Source organism: Gracilinanus agilis, chromosome 4, assembly GCF_016433145.1.
Source record: "Gracilinanus agilis isolate LMUSP501 chromosome 4, AgileGrace, whole genome shotgun sequence".
Taxonomy (NCBI): domain Eukaryota; kingdom Metazoa; phylum Chordata; class Mammalia; order Didelphimorphia; family Didelphidae; genus Gracilinanus; species Gracilinanus agilis.
Window position 1 is genome coordinate 492,503,100 of NC_058133.1, and position 12,738 is coordinate 492,515,837.

General features: G+C 43.6%; 2 protein-coding genes across 3 annotated transcripts in view; both read right to left on the reverse strand.

Moving 5' to 3' along the window:
- ALDH3A2 (aldehyde dehydrogenase 3 family member A2) overlaps positions 1 to 6,805 on the reverse strand; it is a 52,465-nt gene extending 45,660 nt beyond the window's left edge. Inside the window, exons 1-3 of one of the 2 annotated variants that reach the window (XM_044673003.1) lie at positions 6,644 to 6,805; positions 5,294 to 5,525; positions 3,897 to 3,982 (exon numbers count right to left, since the gene is read on the reverse strand). In XM_044673003.1, coding sequence (XP_044528938.1) covers positions 3,897 to 3,982; positions 5,294 to 5,525; positions 6,644 to 6,796 — 471 coding nt within the window. In that variant the 5' untranslated portion in view covers positions 6,797 to 6,805. The remainder of the gene's footprint in view (positions 1 to 3,896; positions 3,983 to 5,293; positions 5,526 to 6,643) is intronic. The other variant, XM_044673002.1, reaches the window with a different exon arrangement.
- A 247-nt stretch (positions 6,806 to 7,052) lies between these two features.
- LOC123246821 (multidrug and toxin extrusion protein 2-like) overlaps positions 7,053 to 12,738 on the reverse strand; it is a 68,710-nt gene continuing 63,024 nt past the window's right edge. The window contains exon 18 of the mRNA XM_044675610.1: positions 7,053 to 7,126. Coding sequence (XP_044531545.1) covers positions 7,053 to 7,126 — 74 coding nt within the window. The remainder of the gene's footprint in view (positions 7,127 to 12,738) is intronic.

Consider the following 12,738-nt stretch of genomic DNA (forward strand, 5'->3'; position numbering starts at 1 on the left):
TCTGTAAATTCTATCAGATCCAGCTATAGCTGATGATTATAACTAATTGATGACTCCTTTCATTATTAAAAAGTTTTCCTGTGTAATAAATCATTTTAATTTAAAGAAAAAGGGGAATGTGTGGGAAGCCAATAGGAGAAATAGAGTCGTAAATAGATAAAAATCTGAGACTCCTTTTTTGATCCCTTTTGTGATCCTTGTGATTTCTTGTTGAAAAGTATTGTGGCCTTATTGAAGAGCTTTAGGTTCCTAGCGGGCCAGCATTTAAAAGATTAACACTCTCCCGCTTTGGCCAGGAATGCAGCTGCCTGGTATAGCCAAGGCCAAAACCTTAGCAAGGGCAATTCAACCCTGAGAAAAATATTTCCCAATTTGGCTTTCTGATAAGCCTTGGCCTTGGACTGTTCTGAAGCCAATGAGACTTTTTGTGTTTTAATGACATAATTTATAACTTCTGCGCATCTGCAAAGTTTCGGGGGGGGGGGTGTTCTTTTGTGTGAAATGAGTCTTGAAATATATAATAAACTCCATGCTCCTGGAGACAGAGCTGGAAGCATGAGCTAAAAGATGTTCAGTGTTCATTATTTCCTTATCAACTAAACTGTCCTTATCAGAGTATCAGAGATGATGAAGAGATCTCGAGAGGATGACTCCTTGCTTCCCATTATCACTCCCAGACTCCTACATTCTTGCCAGCCTCTCAGCAACTTTTCTCTCTCCTATGGGATTCACTTTATTCCAATTTGTTGCCCATCCAGATTCTTTTGGCTATTACCTACCAACTTTCAGAACATTCTTCCTCCTTTTCTAAATTCATTCCTTGGCTGACTCGGTTTCTCTCTCTACCCCAAGTATAACCCAACCTTCCAGTTCCTCAATCTGTTCAATTCTCATGGCCTCCTGCTTCATCCATTGATCCTTGATTTTGTCTCAAGGGTGATCACTCAAGGGTTCTACTCCTCAGATGGAGAACTCTGAAATTTTTTTATCTTATTATGACCACCTATCATTTTACCTCTCCCTATAATTTACTCCTCTGAAACCTGTCCTTCATTCTCACTTCCAACCCTCCACCTCCTCAGTACTTGCCCAGGTCACTACCACTGTTTTGGCTACACTTCTCATCTTTTGCAATTTCAACCTCTCAGTAAACAAATTGATCTTTACTCTCAGCTGCTCAGATTCTTTCCTCCCTAGTCCTAATACAATTATGTGTTGCCAAAGCCCAACCCTAATTTAAGTCCATCATTCTCTGCCCCCTTCCACTCCTATTAACCCATTGCAAAAGAGCCAGAAGAAATCAATCAGTACTCCAGTACTGACTGGGTCACTACAAATTTTTATTGACTAATTTCTACTGAGTTCTCATTGCGTCAAGGCAATCCTTTAACCCTGATTCCCTGTTTCATTCTTCTCAAAAACTGTTCCAAATACTCTCCTCTCTCCTCAAGCCCTGCTCAGTAGCCCTTTCCCTCAGCCTCTTAAATGAAGACCTTATTTTCTATTTTGTCAAAAAAAAAAATCCAAGCCATTTGCTAAGATCTTGCTTCTCCCCCTCATCTCACATTATCTTGATTCCAATCTGACAGATGGCCCTTCCCCTCACCAAAAACAACTCTTTCTACATCTACCTTTAATCTTACCCCCTCCTATCTTCTCAAGATTGCCTCACATTATCACTCCTTCTCTCTTTTACCTATCTACAGATTTCTTCTCTGCTGATGCCTACAAACACATCCAAGCCTTCTCCAACAGAATTCAAACTCAAGAGCAAAGCCTGCACCAGTCCTAAATCCTATTATACCTGTAAGGGATGATAAAAAGAGACAAAACCAGGCCCTGGCCCTGAAGGAGCTCACAATCTAATGGATTCCATCTCCCAGGTAAGGAAACTCTTGCCAAGGAAGATTAATACCTCTCTGCAATTTACATAAAATATTACAGAGTTGCCAAAAAGAATTAAGCAATTTGTCCAAGGTTATACTGCCAATATATGCCAGAGGTATGATTTTGAACCCAGGTCCTCCTGGCTTCTAGGCTAGCCCCTTATCCACAACACACTGCCTCTATCTCTATAGGTACGATATGTAAGAATATTAGCAAAAACCAAATTGCATAAATGACTCTTAGAGCTCATGGCATTTATATTATATATCATCCTATATATGTACAGGAGGTATGTGTGTGTATAGATAACTGCATATATAGATATAAGTACAGACTTCTTTTAACCTTGAAAATTCTCACCCTTTCCTAAACCCTCTGCAATATGGCTTCTGATCTCCCCATTCAGCTGGTATGTGCTCTCTCCAAAGGGATCAAGGCTTTCTAACTCTAACTGACCAATCTGATAAATTCATAAACTCCTGATTCTTTCCCCTGCAACATTTTCCACTGTTAACCAACCTCTCTTGGCCTGAATGGATTTTCCTGACAACGGTCTCTCCCGTTTCTCCTGGTTTCTGTTCTCCTTTGCTTGATCATCATACACCAGCCCCCATTGGGATAGCACTTCAAGGGTCCTGGGTCTTCTCTTCTTTTCTCACACATCACTCCCTTCCAGGTACCACACCAATGGTCTCCCAGACCTAAAATGTTCTCCAGTCTCACTTGGAATCTCTGATTTTTTTTTTTTGTTTTTTTTTTTTAAACTTTACCTTCTGTCTTAGAATCAAAACTGTGTATTGGTTCCAAGGCAGAGGAGCAATAAGGGCTAGGCAATGGAGGTTAAGGGACTTGCCTAGGGTTACACAGTTAAGACATGTCTGAGTCCAGGTCTGAACCCAGACCTGAATTCCTGTCTCTAGGCTTGCCTCTCTGTCCAGTGAGCTGTCTATCTGTTCCTGGAATCTGTTCTTTAAAACTCTGCTCAAAAAACACTTTCTACATCATGGATTCTTAATATTCTTGTGAGTCAGGGACCCCCTTGGCAGTCTAGTAAAGGTTATGGACCCATTTTTTGGAATATTACTTGGAAAATTTAACATATACATAGGATTGCAAAGGAAATCAATTATATTGAAATTTTTTTGTTTTTTAAATTCAGTTTGCAGATCCCAGGTCAGGAAGCCCTGTTCTACCTGATGTCTTTCCTGATTCAAAGAACTATTAATGCCCTCCTTTCATGATTATTTTGTATTCAGTTTATATATATTCTATATACAATTATAAATGTACATGCTCTCTCTTATTAGAATAACAACTCCATAAGGAAAAGGATTGTTCCCTTTGGGTCTGGAATTCTTCAATGCTTAACACAGAGTAGGTGCTTAATATGTGTTTGTTATTAATGGATACAACAAATAATGAAAAAATGTTGCAAAAGCCTTCTCAAATCACAAACATCATGGGATCTTATAGAATGAAACCAAAAGGTGTTGATGTTCAGACCACTTGAGTCAGGAGCTCCAATCCTCTGTAGCACTGGCTGTTGTCCGGTTCTGGTCAGCTTCTCTGTTTTAAATACATGCTGAGGCTTAAGGAAGTTGAAATGGATTTCTACTACTATACACAAGTAAAATGAGTAAATATATACAAATGTGATGTAGAGGAAAGTACGCAGAACCAGAAAAACAGTTTGCATGGGGACCACAATGATGTTAAGAGAAACCCAAAAGACTTCATAACACTGAAGGCTGATCACCAGATCCATGATTTCACTGGGCTGACCAGGAACTGAGCATTCCACCTCTGGACAGAGAGGTGTTCTGTAGGCACAGAATAGGGAATATAGTGACCAGGCATAACAATGCACTGATTTATTTTGCTTAACTCTATTTAGAGTAGCGGGTGGTGATAATAGTGGTATGGTTTTTTAAAGCATTAAGGAATTGTATAAATAAAAAAAAATTTTAATCTGTGTTTAAAAAAAAAACAACAAGGAGGGAAATACTTACCTTATCTAAATACTGAGGGAGTATCTTGGCCAAGAGCGTGGCTGTCCTTTCACTTAATTCTGATGGCTTAACTATGACAGCATTTCCTGGACAATATAAAACATGGAAGAATCACAGCTAATATTCGAGTAACTTCAACAGCTCTCAGTCCAATGTTGAACTTGGGGTGGGCCAAGCATTCCAAATGTCTTTTGGGTCATTATTAACCCACTCACTCACTTCCTTTTTGAAATAGTACCAAATTCTTGAGAAAGCCTTGGTGACTTTCCCCCTTTTAGCCAGGTACTTTTCTGGATTAGAAGGTATCTATAGATTTGGCTAGAGATTCCAGTGTGAGAAAATATGTTCTAGTTCCCCTAGTACTCCTTTCAGGAAAGCTCTAACTCTCCATGCCACATACCAACAATTACCTTCAGAATAACCAGCTTCCTATGTTTTTCTTCAAATGTGGATTCACTAATCCTTTTTAGTTTTGCTGTCTGTCTAATCTGACAACATAACTAACATTTATAAAAAGACTGCAAAGACAGGTCTTTGGGGCTGTAGTGAGAACTTCAGACACAAGTAACTTATGCTTTTGTTCCCTAGGTTTTTCATCTTTCTTCCCTTTTTTTTTTTTTTTTTTTTTTGCTCACTGGGAATATATTCTAATGGATTCCCAATGAACCCACTTTGTAGATTCAGTCTGTCAGAGATTGAAGGAATGTTAGTGCTTATCTCTCTGCCTTATCTCCTTTTTCTGAAGCCATAGTCCAAGATCTTGAACTTGGCTGATTTGGCTGACTCTACATAGGTAAGTTGTTTTTGAAGATATGTAAATGAGGTATAAAGTTATTGGTGTTTATTAACAAGTATTTTTGGAACATTGTGCAATGTCTGGTGGTGTTGGAAGAGAATTTCTCTCTCCATTATGTTGCTTTGCTTAACATCACCCCTCAGTGACCTGGAGGTCAAAGACCATTGAGATGTGCAGGTATAGGCAGGCCCTCAGAGAAAGTAAGTTAGAGAACCAAAGAAACAACGAGACAGGAAGCTGATTCCACAGGCACAGCTTTTATACCAAAGGAAAAAAAAATTGACTTGCTCAAGGCCACTGATTTTAGCTAATTGGCTATAATCCCATTCTGCTCAGTCTTCTCTGTGCACTGACCTTTGAGATCTTTATAAATCTCACTGGTCTTGAATCAGTGCATGTATTCCCCAAGTGCTTCCTAAGAAAGTCACCATTTCCAATTAATGTCTCCACCATGGTTAAATAATGCTTATGAAAAGCAAAGACTAAGTGGCCATCACTCAAAAAAATGATTCAATGATTTCTACCTTTATCTGTAAATTAATTTGAGAGAATTAGTCTCCATAAAAACACACACACACGCACAATAAAGATGACACCATACCTGCTGCAATGGCTCCTATTAGCGGCTGGATATTTAGGACAAAAGGATAATTCCAAGCCCCAATAATCAAGACTACTCCAAGAGGCTCTGAGTGGACATAGGCCTCATCCATCATTGTCAGGAGATTCTTCTTAGCTGCCTCTGGGGCAACCCATTCAGGAAGTTTCTCCAACACATGGTCAAGCTCCCCAAGAACAGTAATAACTTCTTGACTATATGCGTTGAATTCACTCTATCACAATATAGAATCACAGTTAATCATAAAGGGACAGAGTGGATATAGGGGGAAACCAAGAGCAGTTCTAAATCTCACAGGAAATACACTTTAGCAATTTATTCCATCCTATTAGTTAATGGAGTTAACCCTGCAACTTAATGATCCAAAAATCCTTATTAAATTCCATTCCAGTTCATGAAATTCATCTGATCTTGAAACCTCTCTAATCTCCCTCCTACTCATATTTATCACGTTTGCAAACTGAACAGAAAACTTAACTGGGCCAAAAGCCTTCCGAAATCCATATCGATTGGAGTTGAGCTCTCTTAGCACTTTCCAGGTGAGCCCTGGGCTTTGTTTCTTCACTTGTACCAAACCTGATGGGTAGCTTTTTTTCACCTCTCATCCCTGCTCCTTTGTAAAATGTAACTGGCTCCAAGGCAGGTTCTTCGTGTACAGCAACATCCTCCTCCCCCAACCAGGTTACATAATCCTTAAAAACTAGGGATAAGAGCTGTTTGTGAGGCTCCCTCTCAAGCTTTTAGTCTTCTTGAGTTGTCAGGGCCCCGAGGAAAGTAAGTCACTAGTCCAGAACGTAGGAGAGGTCGGACATGAACCCAAGTTTTCCTGGCCAGTCTCTCTCTATTCGGCCTCCCACGGTACAACTCTCCCAAGGCTCTTACTAGTTATTCCTTTGATATCCTTTCCCCAGGCCCACCGCTAGCCTGGTGTTCTAAGTGAGAAGTGGTGGAAAGGCCGCTGATCCAGGCAGGCCTACCCACGGCCATGGCATCCATTGGCCAGACTGCTTTTCCTTGGTTCTCCCTCCCCCCCACCAATCCCATTTCACCGCAGGACAGATTTCCTCCCTCCCTTCCCCGAAATGAAGCGATGAAGGGAACGAATGATAGTCCCAGGAGGGAAGGTTCAGCCCCTGGGAGGCAGGGTGCCGGAAAGTGGGGACCCAGCCGGAAATCACTGCACGGGGCGGGGGGGAGGGAGAAAGGGGAGGAGCTTTCTCCAGTCCCTCTCCCCCAGCAGGGGTGGGTGATACCTGGTACAAGTCTTGGGTCCCGTCCCTCTGCCCCGCCCCTCTCCATCCCCTCCCCACCCACCTTCCCCGTCCCCCGTACCTTGTGCAGGTCTTCAGTCAGCGCCGCCACGATCTCCTTTTGGCACTCCTGCACCATCTTCTGCAGGGCTCGGAGCTGCTGCAGGCGGAAGGCCAGTGGCCGCGAGCGGCCGCTCTGGAAGGCGGCCCGGGTTCGCCGCACCAGCAGCTCCATGATGCCGCTCTGCACGAGACCAAGGCCCGACAGCGGGCGCCCGGCGAGGCCGGCGTCAGGAAGCTCCAGGGCTGCGGTCGGCCCCCTAGTCTAGCCCTCGGGCGGCGCTCCGCCTCAAACCCCGCGGGCGTCCCCTGAGGGGGCGGTGCCCGGGACCGCAGGTGCGAGGGAAGGGCGGGCTCCGAGGCTCCTGGGCGCCAGTCACCGGCAGGCTCGGGGGCCCAGGCCTAGGGGGCGGGGTCTATAGCCCGCCTTCCTATTGGCTTGAGGAGGCCACGTGCACAGACTGGCCTCGTTCGCCCCGCCCTGCGCCCCCACCCTCCGCCAGCTCTGTACGGAGATGAGGGTGGGGCGTTAACTCTGACGTCACCGAGCCCCGCCCCATCCTTGTGGGTTGGGGGATGCCCCCGACTCTGCTACAGCCTTCTTTCCCCTCAACGCCCTCAAACACTATCCAGGATTGAATGTCCAAGTACATTCAATTACAAGAACGGTCTCATGGGATCTCCGTCTCCCCAAGGCAGCTCCAACTCCCCCGAGGGAGGCGGGCGTGCTTCAAGGACCGGGCGTGGGGAGCAAGGAGACCTGTGGGGCAGTTCCACGCAGGGCCAGTGTCACCCGCACCCATCTCAGCTCAAGTTTGTAAGATGGCAGACAGGACAGCTCTAAATCTGAGAGCCCAGGGCCAAAGTATTCAGAAGTCGCAATCCTGCCCCCAAACCTACACTCTTCTGAACTTCCTGCAGACCAGTGGGTCACACAGCCTGCCCAGTCCACCCCCAGCCCCACTCTACCCCCATTCTTAGCGCTTGTCTCTAACTCTCCCACCCCAAGACTCCCATCTTGGGCCAGGATCTTGGATCGGACAGTCGCCTCCTTCCTGCCTGGGCTTCCCTGCATCTAATCTCTCCATCCAAGCCTTCCTCCACACAAGTAATCATCTGAAAGCACATGGGCATCTGCCACGGTTTGTGGTTCATTTGGCTCTTTTCAGTCCTGTCTGACTCTTCCAGACCCCATTTGGGACCGTCTTGGCAAAATACTGGAGTGGTTTGCCATTTCCTTCTCTGGCTCATTTGACAGAAGAGGAAACTGAGGCAAACAGGGTGAAGTTACTTGTCCAGGATCACACACAGCTAGTGTCTGAGGCCATATTTGAACTTCCTGATCTTTAGGACCTAACCCGGCTCTATACCCCCCCACCCCACACCTCTTGCCACTAGAGTAACCTATAAAATATAATCTGTTCCTCAAAAAGAGCCCTTTTATCTGATTTACAATCTGACTCCAACCTTTTACTCAACAGCAGCATTACACAACATTTCCCTGACTCCATTCCAGCCAAACTTGACTTGGCAATTCCCCTACATGATATTCTATCCCCTGCCTGGGCACCTTTATAAGGCCAGAAATGACTATTCCTCTTCACCCCTGCCTCTTGGAACATTTATGTCCATTCAAGGCCCATCCTCTTACAAGAAGCCTTTCCTGATTCTCATTATTTGGATAAGTGTTGTTTTCTCCATTGGAATATAAGTTCCTTGAGGGCAAGGGCTATTTCATTTTTGTCTCTGGTCTCCAGTACTTGGAACAATGTCTGGCAGAGTAAAGCTAGCTAAATGGATTTTAAGGGAACCCAGGATCATCTGCTCCAAGCCTCTATTTCACAGGGAAAAAGAGAGATCCATAAAAATGATCTTGGTGTTTTACATTATTATGCATGTAAAATCTATATCAGATTGCATACCATCTCAGGGAGGGGAAGGAGGGTGAGAATTTGCTTCAAACAAACAAAAAAAAAGATTAAAATTGTTGTTTTCATTTTATTTCATTTTCATTTAATGAGGAAAAAGTAAAAAATTATTAAAAATAAATCAAATAAAAATAATCAAAAAATTTAAAAAGTGCTCTTACTCAACTACAGGCAATGGAAAACCCTTTGACCTAAGAGTGGGACACTGAAGCTAATGGGTTTGCTCAAAGCAATGAATGAGACTGAGTTCAATCTCAGAGGAAATACTAAATTGTAATTTAGACCTACTCTACTGGTTCTTGCACAAGAAAGGTGTTGACATTTGTTCATTCTCTGACAAAGTATCCTAAAAAAGATGGAAAAAAAAAGAGATGGAAAAGCCTTGGGGCATCTAGGTAGCATGGTGGAGAGAGCACTAGACCTGGAGTCAGGAGGGTCTGGGTTCAAATTTGACCTCAGACACTTGCTGTGACTCTGAGCAAGTCACTTAATCCTGACTGCCTTGCCCTCAACAATAAGACAAAAGATAAGGGTTTTAAAAGGAGGGGGGCACAAACTTTGGTAGTAAACAATTTAACCAGGCTCTAGGGATACTGTGCTTACATCTCCCTTGAGGGCAATCAGCAGCAGTTGGCCTCTGAGGTGCCACCCTCCCTGACCAGGTGCTTGTTCATAATACACTCTATTTCTTACCTTAGGGAATTCTGGACAGCCAAGTCAGATTCACCAAAATTTAGACACATTTGCTGAAGCTTGTAGAAGGGGCATATTCCAGGCTCTATAGAGTCATCTTCATTGGCCTATTTCCTCATACAAAACCTATTTCAATCTAACACACCCTGACTCAACACTGTTTATTTAGTAGGTGTGTGTGATTCATATTCAAAGAAGTGAGTCCAGATGTTCTGCAAGGAACAAATGGAAATCTGTACAGAAGCATGGATCTAGAAGGGACCTCCAAGGACTTCTGGGTCTAAACCCCTCATTTTCCAGAGAAACCTGTGGCCTAGTGAGAGCAAGACTTTGGCTTGCTCAAGACAATGCAAGTTGGAGGGAGGTTTTTAATCCAGAATCTGCCTCTGGCTAGTATTCTTTCTACTATGTTGCCCAGGCTCTGTTGTCAAGAAGGTGGCATTTTACTGGAGGAATGGAGGGAAAAAACACTCCCAAAGACCAGAGGAATGGTGAGGAAGACAGGAAGGCTCCTGGGGATTTTGGCTTTGAGGAAAATCAGCAATCTAAGGGACTGAGCTGAGAAAGGAGTGACTTTCAGACCTGATGGAATGGGGCAGCCTTGGGGAAGGCCAGGTGAGGGGAATGGGTAGGTCAGGGAACAGCTGATAATGTGACCCAGCTGGAATCTAGACTACATGAAGGGATGGATTTCTTCTTGATATTCGTCGTATTTTTTCCCTCCCACAGGTTCTCTTTGGGTAACTCATTACCACAAAGGATTTATGGTCTGGTTCCCTCCCTTGCATTCTTTTCCCTTATGTAGCTTGATAACCACCCCAAAATTCACTTCATTCACAAACGACAGGTCGTCATTTCGTCTTTGCCTCCAAAAATTAAGGTAAGCTTCATACTTGGCTTCCTTTAAGCCCTCCCCTTTGATTTCTCTTAATTCTAGTGCCTTCTCTCTGTTAATTATTTCCTATTTATCTTGGATATAGCTTGCTTTGTACATATTTGTTTGCATGCTGTCTCCCCCAGTAGACTGTAAGTTCCTTGAGGTCAGGGTCTGCCTTTTGTTTCTTTTCATACCCCTACCCCTAACACAGGTGTCTGGCACAAATCAGCAATTATCCAATCATAAATTTAGAATAAGGGGGATGTCAGAGCTCATCTGGGCAACCCTCTCATTTTACTTGTGAGAAAACTTCTGAGGCCTAGAAACATGAAATGGCTTGTCCAGTGTCTCATAGGTAGTAAGTGACTGGGCCAGGACTATGAAGCTAGGGTTCTATCTACGGCACCAAGCTAGCTCTCTTCCTTCCCACAATCCCTTTTCTCCACAGGAGACAAAAGGGTGATGACTCCCACATTTATTTTCAGCAACCATAGACTTGGATTAGATTACAAGATCACAGATTTATAGCTGGGAGAGTCCTCAGAGGTCATTTAGTTCAACCCGGTTCATAGATGAGGAAGCTGAGGCACAGAGAAATAAACAACTTGTCTAAGGTCACAGAGTAAGCGTCAGAGGTGGGATTTGAACTCTGGTCCTCTTTATCCCAAACCCACTCTTATCTCCACTGTACTATGTTGTACTTGTCCACCAACTGATGGATTCTGATAATCACACTGAGAATTCCCTGTCATTAGGAAAGAGTTTAGGAATTAGGACACTGCACAGAGAAAGCCATGAAAAGAGAGCAATCTTTGGTTCAGCTACAAGTGGGGAAAAGCAGTCTAAGGGCAGCCCTGCATTCTGGAAACACAGCTGTTATTTAATTTATTACATTACTTTTACAGCCAGATAATAAGAGCTACCATCATTATAATAAAGCGCCCAGCATTTCCCTTATTACAAAAGTTAAAAGCTGTGGGGATGGAGGAGGAAAAACATCCTCCTTCTACTTCATGACCTTCTAGTTCCCCACAGATCTGTAATCAGGGTACAAACAGCTTCTGCTCTAAGGAAATCGATACATAAGTGAATTCATATAAAGGACTAACGACGACGAAGAATCAGAAAAAGAAATTACCTTCAACAGAGTTTCCCAGGGAAGCCCGCAGCCACTATGAACACAAACAACATGAAGCTCTTCTGCTTAGCCAATATAAAGGCCCTCCCAGGAAAGTTGGACCCAAGCCTGAGCCCTTTGTATCGTATTATTCAGATAAAACTGTAGAGTCCTTTCCTTTCGGCTTGCCAATCACTCCCTCTTCTGTCAGCTTCTCCATAACATTCCAATCTGCAAACATTCACTGAACCTATCACGTGGCCAGGTTGTGTTGGCTCCGCTCCCAAGCTTTGCCTTTTCCTAGTTCTTCTTTCTCAATTTCTCCCAGCTGCCATTTTAGAGCACAGGAAATTATGGCTATTCCTGATCATGTTTTCTGATGTTTTCACCAGATACAACTTGATAAATATCTCCAACCCAGCCCTCCACCTTGTTTCAGCTCTCCTCTCATCATCATCAGCATCACCAGCAAGCTGCCTTTAGAGAGCCCCTCGTAGGAGGAGGCAGCAAGGGATGCCAGAGGTGGCACTGGTTCTAGTCACTTCGGTTCCTTTTCCACTTAGGTTACTTACTAATTGTAGGACCTGGGGTGATTTCCTTAGCCTCCTCAGGGAAGTCTGTTTCCTTTCTGGAAAAAGAGGAGATTGGACAAAATGGTCCTCCTTCCATCCCTAAATCAAGGATCTCATGATCTATGTGCAGGTACAGATCTAAAGACATTTAGTGGGGCAGCTAGGTGTCTCAATTGGAGATGGGAGGACCTGGGTCCAAAGCTGGCCTCAGACACTTCCTAGCTGGGTAACCCTGGGCCAACTGCCTAGCCCTTTACTGTAAGCTCTTCTGCCCTGGAACCGATTCTAAGAAAAAAAGGTAAGGGTTAAAAAAAAAAAAAAAAAGACATTTAGGATACAATCCCTGCCTTCAAAGGCCTTATAGCCTAGAAGGAGAGACAGAACATTTATATGAAAAAAGTAATATAAGGCAGTATAAAAGTCACAAATGAGCGGTCCCCCAAATATCTGGAGTTTAGAGGACTGCTTTGAGATGACCACAGGATATCCTTGAGAGTTAGAGATCTAGATTTCACGTGTCTAAGGATACTTTTTTTTAACCCTTATTTTCTGTCTTAGAATTGATACTAATTATCTATTCCAAAGCAGAAGAGACTTTGGCAACTGTTATTAAGTGACTTGCTCAGAATCACACAGCTAGGAAGTGCCTGAGGTCATATTTAAACCCAGGACCTCCAGTCTCTAGGCTAGGCTCTCTGTCCACTGAGTCACCAAGCTGTCTTTTATCTAAGGATAATCTTGAACCTGAACATCAGTCCTGGTTTCTCTGGGCTGGAGATAACCAGGGATCAGTTTTGGAGTCCCTATGATGACTTCAGGCTACATGGAGGAAGGTAAAAAAGCTGCCAGGATGGCAGTGTGTAAGACATTGGAAAGACAAGGACATATATATATATATATATATACATATATATATATATATATAGAGAG